The sequence below is a fragment of the Astatotilapia calliptera genome, chromosome 19 (genome assembly GCF_900246225.1).
Source record: "Astatotilapia calliptera chromosome 19, fAstCal1.2, whole genome shotgun sequence".
Classification (NCBI taxonomy): Eukaryota; Metazoa; Chordata; class Actinopteri; order Cichliformes; family Cichlidae; genus Astatotilapia; species Astatotilapia calliptera.
This window is the reverse complement of record NC_039320.1, coordinates 24,215,521-24,242,178: the sequence shown is the minus strand read 5'-3', so window position 1 is coordinate 24,242,178 and position 26,658 is coordinate 24,215,521. Positions and strand designations below refer to the sequence as shown.

At 42.1% G+C, this 26,658-nt stretch overlaps 1 protein-coding gene across 4 annotated transcripts in view; it reads right to left on the bottom strand.

Moving 5' to 3' along the window:
- Positions 1-26,658, bottom strand: part of evla (Enah/Vasp-like a) — a 39,453-nt gene that overhangs the window by 1,204 nt on the left and 11,591 nt on the right. For 3 of the 4 annotated variants that reach the window (XM_026151763.1, XM_026151762.1, XM_026151761.1), the window contains exons 2-13: positions 15,974-16,142; positions 13,075-13,255; positions 7,461-7,518; positions 6,131-6,186; positions 4,319-5,254; positions 2,741-2,940; positions 2,488-2,603; positions 2,224-2,251; positions 645-687; positions 481-541; positions 210-267; positions 60-117 (exon numbers count right to left, since the gene is read on the bottom strand). In XM_026151763.1, coding sequence (XP_026007548.1) covers positions 60-117; positions 210-267; positions 481-541; positions 645-687; positions 2,224-2,251; positions 2,488-2,603; positions 2,741-2,940; positions 4,319-5,254; positions 6,131-6,186; positions 7,461-7,518; positions 13,075-13,255; positions 15,974-16,142 — 1,964 coding nt within the window. The other variant, XM_026151764.1, reaches the window with a different exon arrangement.

The window sequence follows — 26,658 nt, the reverse complement described above, 5'->3', positions numbered from 1 at the left end:
ATTTAAGAAAAAAAAAGGCTACACTGCTGTTTAACTTTACAAGGACGGCTGCTGCTTACCGTTAATGATCTCGTCTTTCACTTTATGCAACTCGCGCACGACTTCGTCCAAAATCTCCTGCGGGGCAGTAAACAAGCTCGTGAGTCTTATTTCAGTTTCGCAGGGTGAACCCATAATGCGCTTTATGCTACATGGGAAGTTAAACCAACCTGTTTCATCCTGTCAAACTCTGTGTCTGCTTCACTAGTGCTGCCGATGGGCCTTACTCTGAAAGGCAAATGGGTGAAGTGACTAAAAACACAGTGGACAGTGAAGTAGAACAGGCTACATATTTTTATCATTTGCATTGATAAAAGTGAATTTTCAACACTTCACTGTTGCTCCAGTGAAACAAATTTATGCCTAAATCCCTGTGGGTAATGCTAGAGGTTTGATATCCATTTCATATTCAGAACATTGCTCCTCCTCTTATCTACAGACCTGGACACCAGTGAGGACTTTTCTGCAGAGTTGGATCGCTCCCATGGCCTCTTCACAGCATCTTGCAGAGTAAAATACTTACAATCAGATAACGGGGCTACGCCACGGACTAAAATATACTGAAATATGTGCAGATAAAGCCGATAAAGCATCAGTGTTAATACCTGTTGAGTTCTGCTGACCTGATCCCCGACCACCTGAGTCATCCTTCAAGGAGAGACAGATATTGATTATCAGACATTGAGTTTTGTTAATAACCGTAAGTAATTTCATACATCTCTGAAATATTTAAAAAACATCCTTAAAACAATGCACATTTTGGAAAATATCCTAGTCACGCTTCTAGAGCTTTATTTAAACACTGATACCAATCATGCCAGCAACAAATGGAAAAATAGCAAAATGCCAAAATGTCATGGTCCTGGGCCATGTTGGCCCAGCATTCTTAGTTTTCTTGTATTTTTGTATTTTGTTCCTTATGCCGTGGTTCCTAGGTTCTGTTAAAGATGTTCCTTATTTGATTACCCCCTGTGTGCCCCTCTGTGTATCTGTGAGCCCTCGTTTCCCCTCCTTGTGTTTCATTCAATGTTTTCCCCAGCCCGTTATGTCTGTGCTCTCTCTCCTCCTGTCTGAACCTCTGTGTACTTCCTGTTTTACTTTGACAGTCTCTCATCAGTATGTGTCATGTTGTGTTACTCCTGCCCTGTCTCGTTACGATTATCTGTGTCAGCGGTGTTCCCCGTGTGCTCCCACTTCCCTCGTTAACCCTCTGTGTGTTTATGTGCATGTCTCCCTCAGTTCAGGGTTGCGTCATCAATGTCTCCTCCCTGAACCTGTGTGTCTTTCTGTGTTCCCTCGGTCTTCTGTTAGTATTCCCAGTTTAGTTCTGTTTCGTTGTAAGGCCTGCAATAAAGCAGTGATTTTGAGTTCAGTTCCTGTCTCCGTGAGTTTTGGGTTTGGGTCCTCATCTGCCTCCACACAGCTAGTTCATGACACAAAAACTACAATTCCTGGACTGGTCGCTTGAGACCAGTGCTAACACTGAGTCAGTCCCATGTTAAAATGCTCAGATTTAGACCTTTAGAAGTCGTGTTTACACCCTGTTCTCCACAGCTTATTTATCCCTTTAGTGTGTGGGGGATGAGTTTCTTTCATAACTCATCAGCTGAACTGGATTGCGCCTTTAAGTCATGCGTTACTAAGGGCATGAATGTGCTGACTGACAAGTGACAAGTGTTGGGGCTTTTTAGTGTAAATGATCTAATCATCAGATAAGACAGATAAGACTCACAGTTTTGGTGAGTGAATCTTTGCTATTCTATTTATATGCTACTTAGCTCCAAGCACTGAGAAGCCATCCATGGCCATGTGATGCACAGATAAACTTTATGCATGCAATTTCCCAGTTTGACTCCAATCGTTGATCCAAAAATGATAACTTCTGGCTCCAAAAAAAATAAGCAACAACAATTACAGTGCTAAAAATATAAGTCCAGGTAACTGTGGCGAGGTCCATGTTTTATATCAGGTCTGTAATCTCTATGCTAAACATAAGATCTGTCAATAACTTGTTAGTTTAGCTGTTATCATCTGTTTTTCAAAGGTTGGATATCTCTCTAGGCTTGAGTCTCACATTTAAAAGAATGAATTGAAACTGGTATCTTTTCTACCAGCTCTCGATGATAAAGAAAATAAGGGAAATTCCCAAAAATGTTGAGCTATATCTTTAAGCACAAAACTTACTTCATCAGGTTTCTCAGAAGCTTTTCGTCTAAAAGAGAAAAGGGAATGAGGAAACTGTGTAAAAAGAGTGAGCTTTCAGTGAGAATTCAGAAACTAGTATGAATAGATTGTGACACGGATATGATACGAACCCAGAAACATTTTTTTCGATAGATATTTACTGTAAGGAAAACAAAAAGGCTAACGGAACAGGTTTCTGTGTCACTGCATGATCTGACAGGTGAAGGGGTAAAAAGTTTGTGTGTGTTTAGAAAGTTGTTTGACCTGCGTGCTAGTAAGGCATTCATCTCCTGCATCAGTCCCTCCCCTCCGCCGCCACTGCCACCGCTAGACCGGTTGGAGTCACTTTTGCCACTAGAACCAGGAGGGCTGCTCTCATCCTAAACACAGACACATTACAAAACAGGTTTCCTTTTTTTCTCCCGTGGGGGTAGGTGGAACCTTTCTGCCTAAAATATGCTAATAACATTCCCTTGCTTTAGTCTGAACCTCCTCAGACTAAAGCAGGGAGGCTCACCCTATTCACTTTACGTAGCTTGGCTCCAGCCAGTGCCGCAGCCAGTCCTGAGGGTTGGTGTTGGACCCCAGGTGGGCCACCAGGAGGCCCTCCACCAGCGGGTAATGGAGGGGGCATGGGTGGCGGCACGGCCATTGGGGGTGGTGGACCAGGTGGTGGTGGTGGGGCTGGAGGACCAGCCATAGGTGCTGGAGCTGCGGCTGAAGGAGGTGCAATAGAAAGCAGAGATGGGTTACGTGCAGAGATGAGAACACTTGGGAGGAGTAAGATTAAATCCTGATTAAAGGTTGGGGGCCTGACATATATATATATATATATATATATATATATATATATATATATATATATATATATATATATATATATATATATATATATATATATATATATTTATTTTGTGGGAAGGTTATGTGAAAGCCAGCTGATGATAGAGGTATGCTTTAAATTTTCCTACAGGCTTTGAATAATTCCAGGACCAGGAATAAAACCAAAGATCTGACAGTAGCTTCAAATGTATTTTGTTTGATAACGGCAGATAGTCAAATCAGGCAAAGTGAAAAACCTGCACAGCAGGAACGACTTCAGGTCAATACAATCCTGAATTCCTGTGTTTCTTCAATTTTAGGGTTGTGCGCTGTAACTGTGTGAAGCATGATTTGCTGGGAATCTTGAAGAAATTGTCAGCAGCAAAGGCCTATTGTTCTGCTGCATTGAGCTACATTGACGGAAATATGTATATTTATAAAAAGAGGCGCGTAAATGTTTGTCTTAAAGGCTCTGCACACCTACACAAGTATATTACATTTCTGCTTGATTATATACCTGGTGAGACGGAAGTTGGTTGAAGTTCTCCTGGGAATTACACTGTCATAAAACCAATAGCACTAATAACACATGACTCATTGTGAGCAGCACTGTGCAAAGGTTTTAGGCAGTTTAGACTTATATCAATCATAAGATACCAACAGGGAATTTGTTCGGTTAGAATGACATCAATCCTAAACATACTGTGGAGCGGATCGCTGTGAGTCGGGAATAAAGAGGCTGAAGCAACCGAGAGAGCTTATAATGGCAGAAGGAGTGCGGAGAGTTATGCAAGATTTGAAAACATTCCTGCCAAGCACAGTGAAAATGTGTGAGAGTGCGAAAGGAGAACTTGGTTGTTTTAAAGGCAGAAGGTGACGTTTTGTTTTGTTTTCTAAATGGATGAATCCGTGTCATATTAAAATATCTTCTCTTTACTTTTAGTGCCTAAAACGACTGGACAGCACTGCACGTCTCGCCCTGTAAGTGGGACAGCTTTACACAGATTAAGCAGACTACGTTCACACCCTAGCAATCCTGAGAAGTAGTCTGATGACACCCTGTGAGAAAACTGTGGGTGGACCTCTGGGTGTGTTTGGGCTTTAACTGCTGATACCACACATATATTTTTCATGTTCTTGTCTAACAGTGCAGGTGTGGTGCATTTAACAACCTATTCTACACACACACATACACATACACTATTTACACACACTATGTAAACATGTCCCTCTGCTGAGGGACTACCTCCTCCGCTCTCCTCCTCATACTTACTGCTGCTGGTCATGGGGGTTGGCTGGGGGACAGGGGAGGGGGTCTTCTTGGGCGAGCCCCCGTCAGACATGGCAGTGTAAGAGGGGGGCGAGGAGGAGGAGGAAGAGGTGGTGGTGGTGGTAGGGGGCTGGGCCTGCTGGTGGTACACCTGCTGCTGCTGATGCTGTTGTTGTTGCTGCTGCTGTGGGTGGAAAGTGGATGGGTACTGGGGCTGGTGGCTGGGGGGAGGGCCTGGGGGTGTCTGACTTGTGAGAGGGGGCAGTGGGATGGCCTCGCAGTACTGTGGTGTGAGTGGCAGGTGCTGAGAATGAGGGGAGTAGGAATCGTCTGGCTGGCCGTTGGAGTGAGGGTGTGGGTGGTGCTGAGGGTATTGGTGAGGGGTTGTAACGGTATTGGGATCGAAAGGTGGGGGCTTCATCCTAGTGCTTACAGGTGGGAGGGGGTGAGCCACCGGGAGGACCGGCTGCGGGGGCAAACCCTGCTTCACCGGCATGGCCATCATTACTGGGGGGGACGAGGACTGGGGAAACTGGGCGTACATTTGCTGCAAGTGTGAAGCAGACCAGGTGCCGTGTTTAGGGGGCAGCATGGTGTCTTGTTGCTGTTGTTGCTGTTGAAGGTGAAGGTGGCGGGCTGCGGTGGGTGGAGATAGGGGGATCTGACGGACCTGTCGGCCCTGGGTGGTCACTCCTGCCTGGACTGGGGAAAAGGCTGATGCGAGCGAGGTGGAGAGCTGGGAGGAGAGCTGGGCCTTGTCCCTAGCGGCTCCCGCCTCCTTCTCCTGAGAGGGAGACATGGAGGCGGAGGTGGGAGGAGAGGAGGATGCCACGCGGACGTAGGAGGGTGGCAGTGTGCTAGCTCTGTAATGTCTGTACTCGGGAGGAGTGTCTGGGTGGATGGGAGGGGTGGACACTTTATATTGGAGAGTGGAAACGACTGTGACGGGCAGAGAGAGAAAGACAGAGAGAGGAGAGAGAGAGAGGAGGAGGAAGAGGAGGAGATGCAGACGAAGGAGGGCAACAAACAAAGGAAAACAGAAAAGAGATAAACGTGAGAAGAATGAAAAGCAACCAACTGAGCAACCAAGCAAGTAATGATGAGAAAATCAGGAGCAGTCCAAAAAACAGAAGCCAATAGCAAATAAGAAAGAATCAAAATATTGTAAAAAGAACAAGCAGCAGAATGCAACATGACTGAGCCATGATCGGAAAGCATATGGCATTTCCCCCCCCCAACAGTAGCTGGAAGAAAGAGATGGCAGTAGAGCATGTTGCAGGGGCAGGGGAGCACTGATATTGCCGGTGGCGGCAGGGACAAAAGGAGGATGTTTAAGTCTGTATGGATATTTAACAGGCAGACTTGAACATTTATATGTGTGCATGGGTTCAAAAAAGCATAAGGGCATACAGACTGGGGAGTCGTGGTTGAAACTAAGGGGGGAAACACTAACACAAACCACACTGGGGAAGCCTATTTACCTCTAGGACCTGCTAGCATGGAATCTCTGCTATGTATTAATGATGAAATCACTTGTTTGCTCTGGGAAAGTAAAGTGTGCTTTGCCTGACTAAATGGCGATAACGTCCATCATGTAATGGAAAAAAACAAAAAAACAAAAACGCAAAAAGCGGGGCAAACAGTTTGTTTACTGACAGCCAGAGTCAGTAAAATGTTTGTGTAGCTAGGTGAATACAAACCCTTCCATTCATTTTGGTCTCTAGAGCTTCCTGTTAGTGTGTGAGTGTGAGCGCGAGTGTCAAAAAGAGTGCATGTTTATATATGAGGGTGTGGGTGTGTTTGTCTAAACCTCACCTGATCCTGACGTCCGTCGCTCCCTCTCCTTGTGCATCTGATGTTGCTCCATCATCCTATCAAGTGCAAGGTTTTCACGACTCTTTAAAGCTGCAGTTTGTGGCGATAAATCAGCCTAATGTGTAGCTTTGACTGTGTCTCTGTTAAAAACACTACTAATCGTTTTAAAGGGGACCTGTTATGCTAATTTAAAATCACAGATGGTATAACAAGCAGACGCATCTACCGTGACATCATCCAATCATTTCTAAAGGTCTCATTGTAAACAGTTGGCTCATTAGCTAACCAGTTGTTAATAAGATAATCCTCCGTTTTGAAACCTATCATGACAAAGATTTAGAAAACAAATTTCAGTTTTTATTCAATATGACCCACAATGACTGACTAAGCCCATAAACTCAACAGGAAAGTGTTTACTGAGGTCAAGTCAGAAAACTATTCTCCCATAGACTTATAGTGGAGCGCAAATCTTCTTGCAACCACAGCTATCGCCATCTGGTGGCCTTCAGTTAGAATGCAGGTTTAAGACACTTCCACATTGATTTTATTTTCTTGAACTGGAAGCTACCTCCATTTATATCCTTACACTCTGCTATAGAAACTCGTCATGATTCAAAATGTTCCATTGTTCGTCCTAGACTAGGCGTTTGTCAACCCCTATCCATTTTCTACATCTTATCTGTGGCCAGGATGCGGGGCAGCAGCCTAAATAGAAGAGCCCAGACCTCCGTCTAGCCCAGCCAGTGCTACCAGCGTATCCGTGGCAACACAGAGGGGTTCCCAGGCCAGCCAAGAAACATAATCACCTGAGTCCTGAGTCTACCCCGGGTCCTTCTTCTTGTTAGGACATGGCCAGAACACCTCGCCCAGCAGGTGCCCAGAAGGCACCCTAACCTTGCTTTAGCTCCCATCCCTCATCCTTGAAACCAACTTTCTCCTGATTGGTTAACCCTCGCAAACAGGAGATTGTAAAATACGATGGATCGCTTCTGTATTTACAGCCAATGCCTGACATGTTTGCTGTTAGTGACATCATTCAGATCAAAGAGTGTCTACAGGGCTCTAAAGCCTCGCAGGCCCAAAGGGATTACCTGTGCATGCTGACTGGACTATTTGAATCATTGGCTCAAAAATGAGCATGCACCACTGTAACGGTATAAAAATATGACAGAAAATAAGAAAAAGCATAATAGGTCCCATTTAATACTTACACATTTAACATTAACTAGCGAGTTTGGATCTACAGACTAGCTTACTGTTTTGTAAAGTCTTCCACTAGCTTTACATGTTTTACACTATTTCTGCTCGTGCTCTCATTGTAAAAGTTTACCTCCTCTGTGCTTCGTTTTCGTCCGAGGAGGGCCCATTTTGGCGCTGCACGACTGGGCCTGAAAGACACAAAATAAGAGGAAAAAAAAGCAATTAAACCACAGAAATAATCAGCTTCTATGCGTGTACACGTAAGCCCTTATTACTGTTTTATTCATCTCCAACACTTTCCCCTTTGTGCTGAATATCACCCCTTATAGCACCACATACCAAACACTCGTTTGTGACCGCACCGACAGAAAAAAAAGCAAAGACAGCTTCAAAAATGTTCAACATTTCTCAGTTCAACAGGGAGTTTTTTTCATATTGAGACAAACCACATAAAAAAGGACTCAAATGACAGAAAACAGTTAAGTAGTGTGCTCAGGGAGAGAAGCTGAATAAACAGATAGCAACAGCATCATGTGAGGCACTGCCCTGGAGGCCTGCAAGCTGTTTATAATTGCTGAACAAGTTGCCAGCCACAGAAATTTCAACTGTGAAACACGAGAGAAAAGAACTGAAACAAGTGGAACAAACAGAAACCCGACAGAAAAATCTAAAAAATACTGCATATAGTGCAAAACAGCAAAATTCATTTAGTAAAATACATCTAATCTCTCTTGTTAGTAGCTGGTTTTGGATAATCAACATCAGCCACATGATCATCTCAGTTTAGCACTTTTGCTTGTTGACCAACTACAGACAGAGCGAAGGAGTCAGCACCTCATTCTGGAGCAGCTATTAACGGGGGGAGCGCTTATCACATATCACCAGAATACCAGTCATTAAACTTCAACGCCCACCGTGACATCAAGATCACCGACGGGTGATATTTCCGTTCGCTGCGTCTGGAGGATGTGGGGCAGCAGGCGGTCAACACTGGGCACAGTCGCAGCTTGAGACGCTCAGTCTGGATCATTTCCCCCACGCCGTTACATCAGCAGCAGCAGCCTGAACCATTATTACGAGGCAGGATGAAGCCACGTTTTCATGTTGTTTACTCAAATTCTGACCACACCATCCGAATCCTCCAACAGATATCAAGACTCATCAGACCAGACAACAGTTTTCCTTCTGTTGTGCAGTGGAAAACACGTACAAATTGTAGCCTCACTTTTCTGCTCTTAGCTGATGGGAGTGGGCTGCTGTAGCCTGTCTGCTTCAAGGTGTTGTGCTTTCAGAATCTTCTGCATACTTTGGTTGTAACAAATGGTTATTTGAGTTACTGTCACCTTCTTAATAGGTCAAAGCAGTCTAGCCATTTTCCTCTGACCTCTGGCAACAACACTGCTCAATAGTTTCTCTTTTCAACATCCTTCACCTGCATGACATAATGCTGACTAAATTTCTGCTTTAACGAGCAGCTGAACAGGTGTACCTGTCGAACCGGTACAGTGAGAATACTTGGGCGCAATGCCGAGAAAGAAATTTAAATCCAGGGCTCACTTGTCAGTTACCACAAGCTACAATTCATGCTGACAAATTGAAAACGGTTTGGTTTTCGATTCTTTTAATGGCTCTTTAGCTTTAACCATACGCACAGAAGACAGAAGCGACAGAAGACTTGAACGTGTCTTTGACGCTCCCATAAATTCAGCTCGTTATCTCGTGGTAATTATTAACTTTCCTTCATGCACATGCTAACATCTACAGCATGTATTACTTTTAAAGTGATACTTCAGGGACTCAATCGTGAAACACGAGCCAGTTAACACAATATCAAGACTTCACAACCCTTCAACAAATAGTAACGTCGCAGATGTTAACGAGACACTCGTCAGCCTGCGCTGTGCTGTTTGTGTGTCCATGAATATGTATAAATGTGGGTTTGTTTGTATTTCTGCTGTTGACACGAAGCATCGTATATGCTTCTTCCTGTTGTCATGGTGAGGGCAAGGGAAGAACATGGAGCCCCGGGGGAGGATGGGACCTGATCATGCTTGTAGACATTTTACTGGAACTAAGGAGCCCACTGACTGTGTGTACATTAGATGTGATGATAAAAACAAAGAAGCAGCTCTTCCTCCCCCTCCCTTCCATTAACACACACACAGACACACACACACACACACACACACACACACACACACACACACACACACACACACACACACACACACACACAGATAACACATTACAAACAACAGCTACCATAGACGTAGGCACGAGGTGACAAAAACAGACAAATGGATACACAATGCTTTCTATCACCACAAATAAATTACTTTAAGTATTATGTAAATATGACTCTGATTTGTACTTTCCACTAAGCTGTCAGTTTAGATAACCTGCCTCATTTACTCAAGTAGAAACTACCATGAATTCATCACAGAGTGTAATGAGATTCTGCTTCTCCTTTCCCGATGTGTGCAACAACTCAGGTAGACTTCATAGCCTCATTATGGCTGACAGTGCAAATGTATGATACTTTTACTGCTTGTAATCACAGACTGTGAGTGTCTGGACAGATCGTCAGCCGTCTGGCCGGTAAGCTACAACCATCACTACAACCAGTGATGTAAAATAGCTCCTTAAATGCATTGCTCAGTAAAAAAGAGAACACTTGATTATCACAATATGACAGAAGGTCAGTCAAAGCAGTATGCTTGGTTAGCAAACACTAACCATTGTGAATTCATTCACCTGCTTTTGGTGCAAATGAAATTGACAGCAGGTGCACTGAAGAGAAAGCAACAAGAAGACCCCGAAAAAGGGAAATGTTTTACAGGTGGTAGCCACAGACCATTGTTCTCTCTTTACTCCTCGTGACAGTACCTGCAGCCCATTCATGTGGCACCGATAATCCACCTGCTTCAGGATGCTGTCACAGGAAGGTCTGCTGTGTCTCCTAGGTTAGTCTCAAGTGTGTCTGTTACACAAGGCGAGCTGGACAAGGCCAGAGAAGGGTATCAACGCAGCAGCAGGACCTGTATCTGCTTCTTTGTGAGAGGAGGATCACTGCCAGAACCCTAATAAATGACCTCCATCGGGCTATGTGCAGATTTCTCACCAAACTGCTCTAATCGGACTCCATGAGGGTGACACAAGGCCCCCACATCTTTAGTGGGAAATGTGCTCATAACCCGGTGCTGTCCACTCTACAGCCCTGCCCAGCTCTCCTCATATAATGGGATCTACTTCACAATCTCGAGACTGTGCTGGAAGACACAGCAAGCCTTCCTAGCAGCCATCCTGGGGGCAGAGGGCTGGTAGGAAGCCCCTGCCACCTAAATGGGTTGCAGGTCTGATGCTACCAGCAGTGACAAGGTCACAAACAAAAAGCAAGACTAGAGAAAAATCAGTGAGGCAGGATAAAGAGAGAGCATTGGTCTGTGGCTAAACCACTCTATTTCGTTGTTCCTTTCATTTGCACCAGAGCAGGCCAAAAGGATTCACAATGTTTTTTTTCCTTCCTAACTGAGCAGATTGAAATCCCTGCAGTTTAACTGAGTGTACCCATAATTCTTTTTTTTTTGCTTAAAAGACAAAGTGCTGATAGATCAACTAAAAGCCCTGCAATAAAAACACTACTCAAGTAAATGTAGCATTTTATTGGTGTACCTGGTCAATGTGTAACAACTTTTTCTTGAGTGTGGTAACTTAGTGCAGGTTCACAGCAGACCTTCAAAGGGAAAGAAAGACAAATCTAGGGTTCTGACAATGATTAGCTGGAAATCTGTATCTTGAAATTTCCTTTCATGTAAAATACTGGACACACCTGTGAGTCTCAGGAGGTATTTAGAGAAGAGCAGAGTGGAGAATCTAACAAATGGCAGACAAAGAAAGATCTGAAAATGAACTGAACTGAATGTGTTGGATGTTTAACATGGAATGTAATGTAGAGGAAGTACAAGGATGTAAAAACACTGAAACAAAGCTGAAGTTGCTCAATATTAGACCAAAGTGCACACATTTCACCACTGAAGGGAACACAATGCACAATTACCTTCATAACCAAACTATTCCTATCAAAAGAAATGGTGAATATTTAACTTCCCTCCATGTTTCCAACAGTCTCAGACGATCAAAGATATCCATAACTGCTGGATGATTTAATCAGTCATGCATGTATGGCACTTACTGAGGATGATGATGGCTGAAGAAACCTGCCTGAGGACTCCAGGTGAAACCTCTGGAGTGATCATGGTGGGAAACTTTCCACAGCCTACCAGCGATCAGTACTGCGTGACACTAGAGTGTCAGTGTGGAAGCTTAGCACAAACAGCGTTGTCGAGTAGGAACAGATATGTGTCCCAGGAGCAGAAATGCCTTGCATGTTGAGGCCCATGATCCCACATCGAAATGCACCCAAAAAAAGGAGAGCTGCCACATGAGCATGACGGGGTACGACATTCAGGCTCCCTATGAGATATTTTAGCCACCAATGGGGGGTGGGTCACAAGGGTGGGATGGGATGACACCGCAGTTAAACACTCACAGATATTCTCTCTCAGTATCTCCACAGTATCTATGCACAGACACTCACACACACATACACACACACAGAGCTTATAAGTAGCTTGTAACTAGAGATACTCAGGAGCTATTTAGTAAACCAGAGATAAGTGTGAGGTTAGTGTCAAATTCAGTTCAGGCCTAAACTGAATTTAGGCCTGAACTGAATTTATTCAGTTAGCTGTACAAAGAACTAAAATATCCTGATCTCTTTTTTGTCATTTTCTAAAAAAAAACATTGAAAAATCTCAAATTTCAGGCAGCCACCAACAGCCCTTTCATGTTGTTATTTTTACCTCTGCTGAGGAGATCATGCGATCAATTTTTTTTGTTTTCTTTTCTATGTATTTTCGTTTGTCTCTTGAAAGGTCAAGGGTGGATCTGCATGAAACCTGAAGTTACGGTTGGCACCACTCAAAGCAATACATTTTTTTGGAGTCAGAACAGAAACGGGATCTGAATCCTTAAATCTCTAGAATGGTTCTGTGCACAAATACATATAATAAAAAATATTAATCCAGGGACTCAATTCATGCCTGCTGTTTGGCTTACCGTTGAGCCTGTACCTGCAGTACATACATTTAACCAGCAGGGTGTAGTAGAGCTTAGCATAGCAGTTAGACCTCTGAGGGTGTAACGGCTTTATTATCAGCCATACATACTTTCTTGCTATATTCATGTATTGTATCTTAAACCAGCTCATGCTGTCTGTGCAAATCTTTCCCCGAATGAGCAAGTACCCATACTGAAGAACACCCAGGTAATGAAAACAAGCTGAAAACAACCTGGATCATTTCATTGCAGTAACCTGACATTCTTTTCAGATAAAAATAGATGTAAATTGATCACAGATGAACAACTGAAGACAGCTGCCTGAAGTACGACCCAAAATCCTCCTGAAGTTCCACTTAAAACATTAAAGTTCTCCAACACCAACAGCTAACAGCTCAGAAGCTTTCATCTCCCGTTTCACTGCGGAGAGAGGAACGATTTAATTTGAATCAAGCATTCGGAAAATGTCCTTAGCCTGCCAGGAAGTGAAACGCAAAAGCAGAATGCCTGTTTCTAATGAGAAATCTGAATGATAAAAAGGTAACTGAGTGAATGCTTAAATAGCTAGAAAAAGGAGCAACAGTGATCAAGAACATGTGCTTATTCCATTACTGACAAATGCTCACCTCCGCTGTCAGGTGAGCTGAGGACGTTGAGGGCGAACAGCATGGCGTTGGAGAAGGTGGTGGCCTCCTCCTTACTGGCAAAGTTCAGCCCGTAGACCTGCCGGGCATCACGCCACTGATGGAAGGTCGGGGTGGCCTGATTGTACTTCAGGCCCTTCACTATGGAATAGTTGATCACCACCTTTGTTGGAAGAAAGAAAAGAATCGGTGTACGTGAATGTGATCATCTAAGACAGGAACTCAATATTTGCCAATTAGTTCTGCCAAGGTTAGAATTTATTATTGTTAAAGTAGATGTATTATTCTAATTTTCACATCCATATGTTTTATTAATGACTCTCCTGACATACTTTTACAAGACTCAGAGTTCAATTTATTTATCTTATACTGAGCTTTCAGTTCATCCTGGCTGAAAAAGCTATATCCATTTAGGGGAACCCTCCTTTCAGCAGACAGTGGATGAGGCTGCTGTGCTCACAGGAATTACTTGCATACCCGATGAGCATAATATTAACCAGTGACATGCTGAACATATATATGAGCTGTCCAGAAAAATCCTTAAATAAATACATGTCTACCTGCTTTTTATGAAGGCAGTAAGCTCTGCTAACATTATAAAGAAGTTCATCCTAACTGGAATAGCTAGATTTTTGATTATTATGCTAAAGGTCATAGCAGGTAGACCCAGGCAATGAACCTTATTCATACAAGATATAAGTACTTGGAAAAAATTTATAACTGTAGTTATAGCAACAGCAATAAAACCTCTTATGATGAACATCCTAAATATGCTATTACGACGACGGCTTCTGTCTGTAACATGATCGACAGCCATCAGACTCAATGTTAGCAGTTCATCAGAGGATGAGGCCTATTCTGAAATGTTTAGCAGGAATTCAGCTGCGTAGATTAAATGATTTTATTAATGTCACAGTTTTTGTTTCAAACCTATGTTGGGCTCCGACTTGTCTCTCTAATGAAACTATAAACAAATACAGAGGTAAAAACTTGTTTGTTAAAGATTTCAGGTTGTTTTTGTCTCATTTGGGGGATTAATGATCTTTATTTTGTCCACATTTTCTTCTTTTAAATCATTTTAGTGATGATCTGTCTGAGTAAACTGAAAGCATTAAACAAAGTCCTTCTAGACTTGTAATGCTGAACGCACCCAGCAGCAGCAGCTCCGTACTGCATATTCTGTGTAAAGTGTGCAGCACAATCTCCGAAATATCATCTATCTAAAGAACTGAAGAATTCCTGCTTTTAAACGGTCTGATAATAATCTGAGTGCCTTTAACAAGATCATGTATCTTGTACATTTTATTCCAGATCAAATGATAGATGATGAACAAACTGTCTCTGTTCAGATCATGTTGTATTTCACTCTATACTGCACACTTGTGGTCAAACTACAGAAAAACAAGCTTACAGGGACTTGAAGATCAAAGCTTATAACGATTAAATTAAGATACAGCTGAAAATACATATGATACTGAAGATACACGGTGAAATGTGTTAAAAAACACCCCTACTTAATAAATATTCTTGCAGGCTTAACTATTCTAAAAAAAAGGGGAATAAACATGTGTTTATAAGGGACAGGGTTTAGCATAGTATTTATTTAGTATGTAGACTGTAGCAATGATTTATTGATTGCTCTTATTAAGAACCTTATAAAAACTATTTAACTGCATCTTTATGATGAATATGAATATGCAGACCCGTGAGCAGGGAAGATTTTTTTGTAGCTGAAGCTTCCTGGTTTATAGTTTATTTGTAGTCACGTCTGAGCAGGTATGCCTCAGCCGGCCATTAAACTAGTCCACGTGCAGAGCAAAAGAGGGATTACATTTTCTGAAATGCAATCTATAAACCATGAGCTATTATCTTGCATGCGTATGACACAATAACAACTGCATGAAGATAAACGAAATCAGCAGTCTGAACCATATAAAACTAAAGAACCATTAAAACAGGAGTGAAAACACAAATCCAGTCATGAATATCAGCAGTGTTTCTTTGCAGCAACTGAATGGATTTACGCATGTAAACATGGTCGAGACGACCTGATGAAGTTAAAATCGAGCATCAGAATGAAGGAAAAAGTTGGCTTAAGTGATTTTCAATGTGGCATGATGTCTGGTGTCAGATAGTCTGAGTATCTCAGAAACTGTTCATCTGCTGGAATTTCAGATTGGTCCAAAAAGACAAAAACATCCAGTGAGCAGCAGTTTAGTTATTGATGCCAGACGTCAGAGGATAATGACCAGGCGGCTTTGAGTTGATGGTTGGCAACAGAAACTCAAATATCTACTTGTTACAATCAGTAAGTATCAGTGCAGAAGACCATCTCTGAATGTCCAGCATTTTGATGCTTGAAGCAGATGTTCTACAGCATCCACACCAGGTGCCACTAATGCCAGCTAACAAAAGGAAACTGAGGCTACATCTTGAGATGCCGTTTGAGTTCTCTCTACTTCCACAGTCACCAGATCTACATCCAACAGAGTGCTTCTGGGATGTGCTGGACATAATCAACATGCACCAGACAAGTCTCCAGGACTGTGTGATGCTATCATGTCTTTGTCAAGCAACATCTGTGTCTCCAGATGTGAGAGTTGCTGAATAAAAAATTAAGAATTAAGCTAGTTCTTAAGGTTAGAGGAAGTCCAACTCAGGACTAGCAAAGCGTACCTAATAAAGTAGCTGGTGAGTGTATAATTGGAAATCCTCTCTGTTTTAGTGATACAGTAAATTATAAAAATAATAGTAATCTACAACCTTATATGGAAATAGAAAAATCAATAGATTTGTATTTATACTGAATTGTCACTAACACTATCCAGCGAAACATCCACTCGTCATGCGACGTGCGCTGCTGGTTGCTTGTGACTCTCACCTGCTGGTCCTGCAGTTTAACGCCCACCACTCTGAAGGTGTTGTTGGCAGTATTGTGGTAGATGTTGATTCGGCTGAAGCCCTGTTGCCCAGGCTTGATGGGCACCCATTTCTTACTGGCATCATCGTAGACCATCACAGAGGCCCGCGCCTGGCAGATACTCTGTTCACTGGTATAGAAGAAGGGGAGAGGGAACACAAGATCAGAAGGTCTGGTAAACATCCTAGAAAAAGTGCTTCGTTTCACTCTTTATACTGTCAGCGTTGACCTTAAAAGCAAATATAACGGCAGTCAATAAAATAAAACCAGTGAAACAGATTTAGTGTGTAATTTTCTGGTGAGCCGAGGGCCACTGGGACTGGCGAGCCACACCTTTTTTCAGTCACCACTTAAGGAGGAACATTTTGCCACTGTAGGAATCTGACAGCTTATATATGTGCCGTGCATGTGCTGAGTAAAGGACGGGTTGCTGTTTTTAAAATCTATAAACAAGACCTCAAACTAAAACTAAACTCTGGAAAATTCCCCTTTTCCTTGTGGCCTTTACTGTGGTGCAGTTTCATAAAAAAACAAAACAGGCATCGATGCAGAAGGGTGTGTGTGAGTGTGTGTGGCGTGCTGGCTAATGACACACTGTGTTAAAAACATGTGTTTGATCAGCACACATGTTGCCAGCTACAGGCACCCTTGGTAAGAAGCTAATGAAAAGTCAGAGGACACACGGCTACCAGTGAGCATTAAATAACCGTGTTCACAACCACAGAACTGCAAAGAAATTACTTCAGTGTAGAGATGCATTTGGCCACTGACTGATGTGGCTTACACAAGTCACATCACAAAATTATCAGTTACAGCGGACGCAGCTTTGTAAAAGTTTAACTCGTTTTTTTGCGTGTGGCGACCGCCTTGACTTTAGCAGCACGCGCTCCTAAAAGTGAACTCATGCTGCTGAAGCCACAGCGTGGAAGCACATGTGAGAAGGTGGCGAGGAAAAGAACAGGTGACAACTTCAAGTTCCTGAAATTTCCACTTTCAGCACCTCAGAGATTGACACTCTCTGGACGTTAGACACATTAGCAGCCTGAAGGTGTGAGGGCCGGAGAAAGAAAACTAACAAAGCGCTGGTTGTGTGCACATTGCCTTAAACTCTGCAACAGTTTGTGAAAAATAACATAGAGCATAACAAAACTTCCCACACTGAAGGAGTGGATTAGCTGGCAAAAATATTCAGAAACAGATTACAAATCACAGAATTCATTCCAGCTTTAACAATATAGGAAATCAGCAAACTCCTCACATTTCACAGGGAGGTACCATAGACTATATTTATAAGAGGCCTCTCATTGCACCTGGGACTGAAAAGTGACGCCTTCATCCGGTACAAGGGGCGGCTATAGCTATAAAAGAAATCAAGACTGTACAGAAGTCTATGGGAAAATGACCCTATTTCTTACTTGATTTATGACCTGAGCAAAAATCAGTTTACCATCTCAATTGTTCATTTCAACTAAATGAAATATAAAGTTCATTTGGTAAAATATGGCCTCAGTCAGAAGAACACATACAACAAAAAGGGCATGGTACGCTTTAAGGAGCGGTTCCTATTGCATGACCTTTTTCTCTGTTAGATTAGATATTTAGTGTGTAAGTCTGTTGTGTCCATCTTTTATATACAGTCTATGTCCTCTCGTCCTTTGGTTGGCAAGTGGATCAATTGGCAATAATGTCAAGGTTCTCAGCAGCTGACACAGCTGCTCTCTTATGCTTGCACAATTAAAGGCTGTGAATTATTCAGGGCGTGCCGGTCCCATTTGTCCTTTCAAAAATGGATAAATGAACAAACTGTAGCTGCCTTTAGGTTTACAGTTTGGATATGGTTTTAATATAGAATATATAATTCAATATGAATATAGTCAACTGAGACTTTCAAATGACTGAAAAGACAAAAAAATGCATGCAAAATTGCAGAGAGAATATTTAAAAGTGCCACTGAACTTATTATATGCCACCTTGTTACAGACAGAACAATTTACTAAAATTAAATGATCAATAAAAATAACAGACGGCTAAGATAAGTTAAGATAAGATAAGATAACCTTTATTAGTCCCACACGTGGGAAATTTGTTTTGTCACAGCAGGAAGTGGACAGTGCAAAAGTTATGAGGCAAAAATTAGAATACAAGGCAAAAATTAGAATACAGGAGATGTGAAAAGAAGGTTGGTTTGCACAGAATTTATTAGGAGCCACGATTTGCTGCAAAGGCTCTGAGGACATCAGCGCTGAAATGCCACCGTATGAGACCCTTCTCTGACATCCTTTCCTTCAACGTGCCGCTCTGCAGGAGGAAGACAGCATGACACCTGAGAGACCCCCCGGTGCAGCACTAACATGTTCGGTCTCAGCCGGCTTCCTCTTACTTTCCTGCAATCAGCTGCTCTCTGGTTCCCTTGTGGTTGTTTTAACAGCCTCACAAAAAAGTCAGCGATGATGAGATAGCAGCATTTTCTATTGGATTCACCCATGCAGTAAATTCCTATATTATTCAGAAAATGTAAGTCAGACAAGGAAGTGATGTTTTCTGATAAAGACGTTGTAAAATAAGAAATGTTATTAGTGGTATAAAATAACCTGCTGTCAAAATGTTTTCCGATCCCTTCGAAACCACTTATCTGGGAATGTCAAAATAAAAGCACCGCTCTGACACATGACAGCTGTGTCGAGTGCATCATTTTTGGGTAAAAATGTCTGAACAAAGTGAGCAGCACATCGCAGCGCTCCTAAGGGAGGAGACTTTAAAACTCGCTTGACAGACGGACTCCCACGGTTACAACCTCCCTCCCTCTGTCAAGTATCCATCTCTCCCCACTGCACAACTGCTGTTGAGCTAACCGGCAGCAATATCTCCATGTGAGAGTAAAAAGCAAGACAAAAGTGAGCGCTGATGCCTGGAAAATGGTTACACAATAAAAAAAAATCTCTGTCTGGGGACAAACAGGAACTTCAAAATGAAACAGGAAATTCAGGCGGGCAGACGGAAATATGAAGTCCCCTGAAAATAGCACAAATCTGAAACACAAAGCAATCCGCTGCAGGAAAGAATTGCAAGTTTTATCAGACAAAATTAAAACCCCTGAATAACACCGATCATGCCATTGCACTGCAATGATATGCTGGAAAAATCAGGAGTCCTGGCAACTGAGTGAATGTTATTTAGGAATGAAAACACACAAACTCCCACGATCCAAATCTGATCAAGCATGTGTTGAAAATACTGAAGACTTAACCCACAACCAAGTGGACCAAAAGGCTCCCATGTTTATGACCTGATGGGTCAGAGCTGTTTTGGTGGCACGATGAGGGCCGTACAGTATTGGGCAGGTTGATTTGTGTATTTGATAGGTATGATTCATCCTTAACCTCCACATTTCTTGGCATCTAAAATAGATACAAACACATTGCTTCTGCTTAGCCAAGCTTAGAGTTAAAATCAACTTATAATCTAGCAATGCAAAACGATGCGGGACAAGTACAAACGGCCTCTAAATACGTTTAACGGACCCTCTAATCACATAACAGACACTTCTCTCCACTTCAGAGATCTGACAGACCACCGCAGTCCCAGTGGGGCAGATCAGGGCGGGGAAAAGGGAGGCGGCTGCATCTCTGCGATGGATCTTCTTACAAAAACAGACCCTATTTCTGGAGCAGTTTGTGCCAGAGGTTGGATGGTTTCAGTTCTCCTCAACAAGTTAAAAAAAAAAAATGTCCGTCTTGTCTAGTTGATCCTTAGACATTGCATGTTACTCAATCAACACATCATGTGATATAAAGCAAAAAAAGGGAAAAACAGGAGGACTGTAGGAGTATAAAAGTGTGAATTAGGACCATAACACAGGAGCTCTCACCAATTTCGATAGTGTGCTAAATGCTTCTGTGTGTGATCTACTATTTGGGGGTGCTGGAGTATAGATCATATGGCAAGGAACAAGAGAGAAAAGAAAATAGGTAGAGCATGAGGATAGTAGATGCTCATATTAAAAATGCTCAGTTTCAAAGAACGCAACAATACAAACTGTGCAAATGATGCCGGTGAACTGAAAGCAGAGGCTTCAAACCTCTCTATGCGCTTGCTTTCAGGCAGTTTGTATTTCCAGTTAAGAATCCGCATGATGTGAAAGCGAGGAGATATCTTTAATATGATCATCTTAGGCATAAAACTCTGGCTATGAACCCAGCAATCTGTTGTTTAAGCCTTCTGAAATCCAGAGGCATCAAGTCAGAAGAAAGCGAGCTTGAAGTGGGAGGAGGAGAGGACAGCAGATGAACTGAGGTGCAGAATTAAGGCCCAGTGTAATAAAAATAGGTAGTCTAAGAATAAGAATACAAATCTGTAAATTAGAATGATAGCTCACCTTAAAAAAGAAAGTGAACTGGTTGATTTTCAGGCAGAAAGCAAAGATGACTGAGTAAGAGATGACACACAGGAGAGGCTGTGACTATGTGTTTGTGACGAAAGGCGATATGGCATAATCTGAAAAAGGTCAGCTGTGGCTAAATATCAAAATCAGTGACATTAAAATTAACATGTTGAATCAAACTGATGTTCAAGGTTGTACAGAGGACAGCGGAATATTGAGGTTTATACTTAATCAATTCTTAACACTATTTTTGAACAGGCCTACCACCCCCATTTATGGTCCCAAGCTGTGGGTAGTGACCAAATGAATAAGACTGCAGATATAAGTAGCTGAAAATAGGTAGACACTTTGCAGGTGTGATAATAAAGCTAAGCTAAGACTAAACAATACGAAGAGTAGCTTAAAAAACTGCATGAATAATTGCAATTGGGCTGGCAGTAGCATGTTATAACGCAGGAGCCAGGCTCATTTTATGTAACTGAGACAGCCAACATAGACCAGAAAGTTCTTCTGTGAAAGACTGATTTTTTTGGCACATTTCTGTGACATACATTACGGCTGCAGCAGGCTTTTTTGTTTATATAGCAGTCTGCTTTTAAAATGTCACATCTGCACTTTATTTATGTGCCATGTTAAAATGTAAAAGACAGAAATCGTTGAGCTGTGTAGAGCTCAGAGGACATGCAGAGTAAGGTAATATTTCACTATGGCCTCATCATTACAAGTGACCTTTTACATGCATGCTAAATTAAAAGTATTGATTATGGCTAATGAAAGCGATTTCATCAAAGTGCAGAAAGCTTGCATGAACTATAGTGCATTGATCATTTGGGCAGTTTCAGACTCCAGGCCACTCTTATGTTCTTTATTGACTACATCTTATATCTTTAAAGTGCATAATTCATAACTCATGAATAGAAAAAGAAATACATGTGTTTTTTACATTATATTGACAGGCTAATGAGACCTGCATTCAGCAGAAAGCAGTTCTATAAGCCTGTACATTCATGTTTTATTTAATATACAATCAATAATATAATTGATGCGAGACAAAATACAACTCCACAACATTACTAGCGCAAAAAGACAACCTTCCATTTATTTTCACTTAAACAAGAAGCTGGTTTTTATGTACATTAAAGCTTTATAAAAATGTAACAGTGCAAATGCAAATTCCTTGCTGAAAGTTTAACCAAAAGGCATTTCCAGTAGAAATGGGCTGACATATCCTGAGCATAACCATGTATAATATCCACTGAAGTTAAAAAGAGGTGCTTTGCAACATTAAACTGCAGTGTGCAGTACGCATTTTTCGGACCATAAGGTGCACAGGATTATAAGGCACATTAAGCGAAACAAAGCAGTCAGATAAATCAAACTTTATTAAACTCATTCTTCTTGCTTCCTCCACTTCTGTACCATTGATTCATTAATGTTGAATTCTCTGGCAGCTGCTCTATTCCCATGTTGTTGCAGTATAGTAATGACTAACCTCGTATTGTGGATGGATTATCTCAGTTGTTCTCCTGACTGAAGTTTGGTCCGTTTACAGCATCCTGCCATGCGATTGCATTTGTCTCTAACCATGAAGAACCTTCACGTTAACTTTTATAAGTGGAAAAGTGTTAGTGTTCGTCCTCCAGCTTCACTGTTTATGTTATGCTAACATAGCTGTGTCGCTAGCGATCACGTAGCACATCATTATATACCAGCTAGCCCAACTTCAGTAACCCTACAAACGTCACTGCTGTTTAGTTTCCTGTCTTCATTTATGTTGGAAGTGATAGCAGAGCTGTACGTTTGATTTTTTTCAGAAATCTCTCAGTCAGAACATGCTATATCATGCTTAGGTAACTAGCGAAACTAGCGAGCTAACTTCCGCTAGCTTCCTGCTAACTTCTAACTCCGTTAAATGTAATAACTTTTGTTTTCATGGATGCCTGGAAGTTTATAGTTACACCTGGTAAAGCAGCAATGCTGATCGTTTTATTAAAGATGAAAGAATTTAGACAGTTTTTAACTCTAAGTGATGCCTCTAAACTGGCTCCACCTGTTGAACTGCTTGTTAACACAAATATCTAATCAGCCAATCACATGGCAGGAACTCAAAGCATTTAGGCATGTAGACATGTGAAAATGACCCACTGCTGAAGTTCAAACTAAACATCAGAATGTGGAAAAAAGGTGATTTAGGTAAGTGTTGGGGTCAGACGTGCTGGTGAGTATTTCAAAAACTGCTGATATGTTTGCACAACCTTTTAACGAATCGTCTAAAAAAAAAGACAAAATATCCACAGTTCTCTGGGCAAAAATCAAAAGTGTCACGGTCCGGGGCAGCGGCCGTGTGGAGAGTGGAAGGAGGACTCAAAGCGCAGCACTCATTCAGGTGTGAGGGTGATTTATTGATAATAACAAACATAAAGAGGAGATGGCAAAACAGAACTACGGATGAACTAAACTGGGTGAAACTACACAAAGGAGTGGCAAACCTGAACACGAAGGGAGAACAGCAGGGAGAGCACGCAGAGGATTTCACAGGGTAGATGCAGGGTACGCAGGGTAACACAGAGGATGAACACAGGTAGGAACACAGACGACGCGACGAGGAGCAGAGGAAATCACACGGTATAAATACACAAAGAGACACTGGGAAATCACACACAGATGGGGGAAACAGCTGGACCTGATTAACCTGACGAGACAGGGGAACACTAACACCAGGGACCAACAGAGGGAGCACAAACCCAGAACCCAGTGTCTAAAATCCCAAACACAAACCATCCCAAAACAGCCATGAATAATAATGAAAGTAATAACAATAAGTACATAAACATAAAGTCACTGAGTCATGGTCGCAGGACCATGACAAAAAGAGAGTGGCCAGATTACTTTGGTCTGATAGGAAGGCAATAGTAAGTAGTAGGTATGCAGAAGAGCATCTCTCAATGCACATAGAAGCACTATGGCAGCAGACGACCACACCAGGTGCTACTCCTGTCAGAAAGAACAGCAAAAGGGAGGCTACAATTTGTATGCTGTTTTGACTGGACAGCACAATACTGGAAAATATTGCCTGAACTGATGAGTCTCGATTTCTGCTTGAGCAATCAGATAGCAATGTCAGAATTTGGTGTAAATAACATGAAAGCATGCATTCATCCTTCTTTGTATCAATGGCTGCTTACAATTGGAAGTCACAAATGATGATGACACTTTAAGGCCTCCGTAGCCACCAGATCTCAATCCAACAGACCATCTTTGGGATGTGGTCGAACAGGAGATTGGATCATGAATGTGCAGCCAACAAATCTGCAGCAACTGTGTGCAAAATATGGACCAGCATCTCTGAGAAATGTTTCCAGCAACTGTTGAATCTATACCATAAAGAACTGAAGCAGTTCTGAAGGCGAGCGGCAGTCCAATCCAGGACTTCCTAGTTGTAACTAATAAAGTGGCTGGTGTATTTGTATTGGTGCAGAGGAAACAAGTACTCTGAATATTCAAGTTCTTTCCTGGAAAAAGTGGATGCGATTTTCCCAATAGATCCCATCTGAGCGTTGCACCTTGTTTTTTCTGGAATAAGTAGGCTAAAGCTGAATAATAAATCCACCCCAAAGGCAGCCCGAGTGCGGTGAGAAGAAAAAGTAGCAGAAGAGAACAGTGGCAGTGATTGAAAAGAAATAAAAGAAGAACAGAGAAAGCTATGAAGGCTTCTGGTGCACTGAAGCCTTCCTCATGTCAAATAAAGCCTCATAGGCGAGCGGTAAAAATGAGGCCACATTCCCAGGCTTCTGAATTAAGCAAAGCACTTCCCTGCACACATGGTTAGACATATGTGCCTGCCTCACCCCACCCTCCTCCACACAAATCCTATATTATACAATTTGAGTGTTTCCCCTCAGAGATCAGTTATTTTCAGAAATGACTCCTCAAACTGATCACGACCAGAAAATACTAAGAGCATACGTTAGGGGTCGAGACATATTAGAAACAGAAGTTTCATATTTCTGTGAGGTCTGGCAAATCAAAGATTAGATCACTGGCTGTATTTAGTGCTACCTTGGCAGGGATGCGAGTGGGTCGTGGTGGGTTGCACGAGGCGTCTTCTTTGGGTAGCACCCGGGGGGCAGGGCTTCTGTTATCATGGCAATTAGCTTTTGTATCTGGGGTAATTGTTTCATCCTGCTGGTTCACAGTGGAAGGCACCCGAACAGATCTGAACAACTGATGAGTCATTAAGCACGACCCTGCATGGCCGGCTCATGACCGTGGATCGGATTGTTAGGCCTTTGTTTCTGTGAAAACTAGATGTCAAAAACACTATTAAAGGACACTAAAGCGTCACAGAAATACACCGTCAGCAGAGATCTGTTGATACAAATGCATGACAAATCTATGACAGAAAAAGAGGTTAGTGAAGGTTAGTTTTCCCTTTAAATTTTCCTGGAATAACACTGCACTGCAAGAAATTTGCATGTTAAATTACAACAATTTCTTCTCCTACTCCCTTGTACTGCTCATAGTAACAACTACTCTAAGTTGAACTCTGGTTCACGGTGGCCCATTTTTAGCTAAACTATAACACTTTTTTCTCTACACTATTTTTAGGCACGTAATCAATGGGAACCACATCACACGCCCACAACAATCACAGCAAAACTAAAATGACTGCAGTAACCATGACAACACTTCTGAATTAATGACTTGTGCTTAAACATTTCCATCCAATTAGTTCTGTCGTTGGCAGGGGAAAAAAACAGTAATCTACTATAAAAATGTACAGCTCCCTACTGTATATTTTTACATATGTACCACAATAGAGGATACTATTTGAAACTTTGGCCATGGTTAATAATACGGGAGAACTTTTATCTAAAATTAATTAACTAAAAGGAGAAGCAGTGAGACCAAACATAAGACACATGCCATGCTATCATACCCGAGGTCTTTTTCAGCACCTCTGCTTTCCCCCAGCCTTTCACGTCACCATAAATCTCACTTAATTACTCTGTCAACTGTCACATCAGTTATCATTCACTGCAACTTGGAGGTGCCACAAATACAGCTTAATCTATCCAACTAATGAGTTTCATTTCATGCTAATTAAGTAGCCTAAAAAAAACAAAAACCCACCATAACCTCCCGCACAACGAAAGCCAGCCGAGAGAGAATAAAGCACCCAGAGAGGCAGCAGAAGTGATAATTACACAGCTTTATGCATCCCTTGTTGGTGCTGTAGCTAATAAAGAAATGCAGTCAGTGTCAGGGAGATGTTTGGGAAATAAACATTAGTAGCCTCAAGTGAAAAATGTTTCATTCCTGCAGAGGAATTTGCTCCCATATTGGAAATTTGGTTGTAGGAAAGGTCAGGAAGTCAAACAACCAACAGTGCAACCACTGTTGTAAAAGTTTCCATTGAAACATTATTAATTGTAACTACAAGGAGAGACATAACCCACTAACACCATGCACAGTAGCCAGAAATCCACCTCGGTTCTTAGTATCTTCTCGTTAAGGGTGAGGCAGTCAGTCTTATGATGTGATGTGAGGTGCTGCCCCTTTTTTTTCCAAACAGGAAGAGAAATACATAATTATACACCCACACACAGTATATTATGGTACCCATAGTGTACATACACCATTACATGGTAACAGATATTTTTAGTGAAGGGCCAGAAACAGGGACAGAGAGATTGGTTGTAAAGTAAGGATCCAGTTTAGTGTTATTATTATGCTCACAATGAGGATTATAGCCCCCGTGGCTTTAGAGCAGGGCAAAGCCATACATTTAGAGACGGGATGCCACTCTCTCTTTGTGTGTGTGTGTTTAAGTGGGTGAAGGGGTCTGGCTGACAGAAGGAAGAGGTCTGTCTGGATTAGAGACAGAGCATAGCAGGCAGATCATTACCTCACTGCAGCCTTAAATCTAAATTAACCCGGGCTTAACTCTCGTACAAGACCTCTAATCTGCTCCATGGGGGAAAGTAGTGTTCACAGGCACAGGCAGGGAAGGAGGCCCGAGGAACTAAAAACAGCACAAGCTCACTGTGGCTCACACACAGTGTGAAGCTGGGTCACTGGTAACCCGGCAAGCTATACACACTTAGTCTGTTTAAAGGATGCAGTGAGATATGAGGCAGGGGCCAGATTGCAGGGGTTGTAGTAACTGCCGCATGTAACCTAACACTGCTACTAAACTATATGGAGCACAGTCATTAAAAATAAATAAGAGTGACACACACTCACAGAGTTATAATTACAGTGT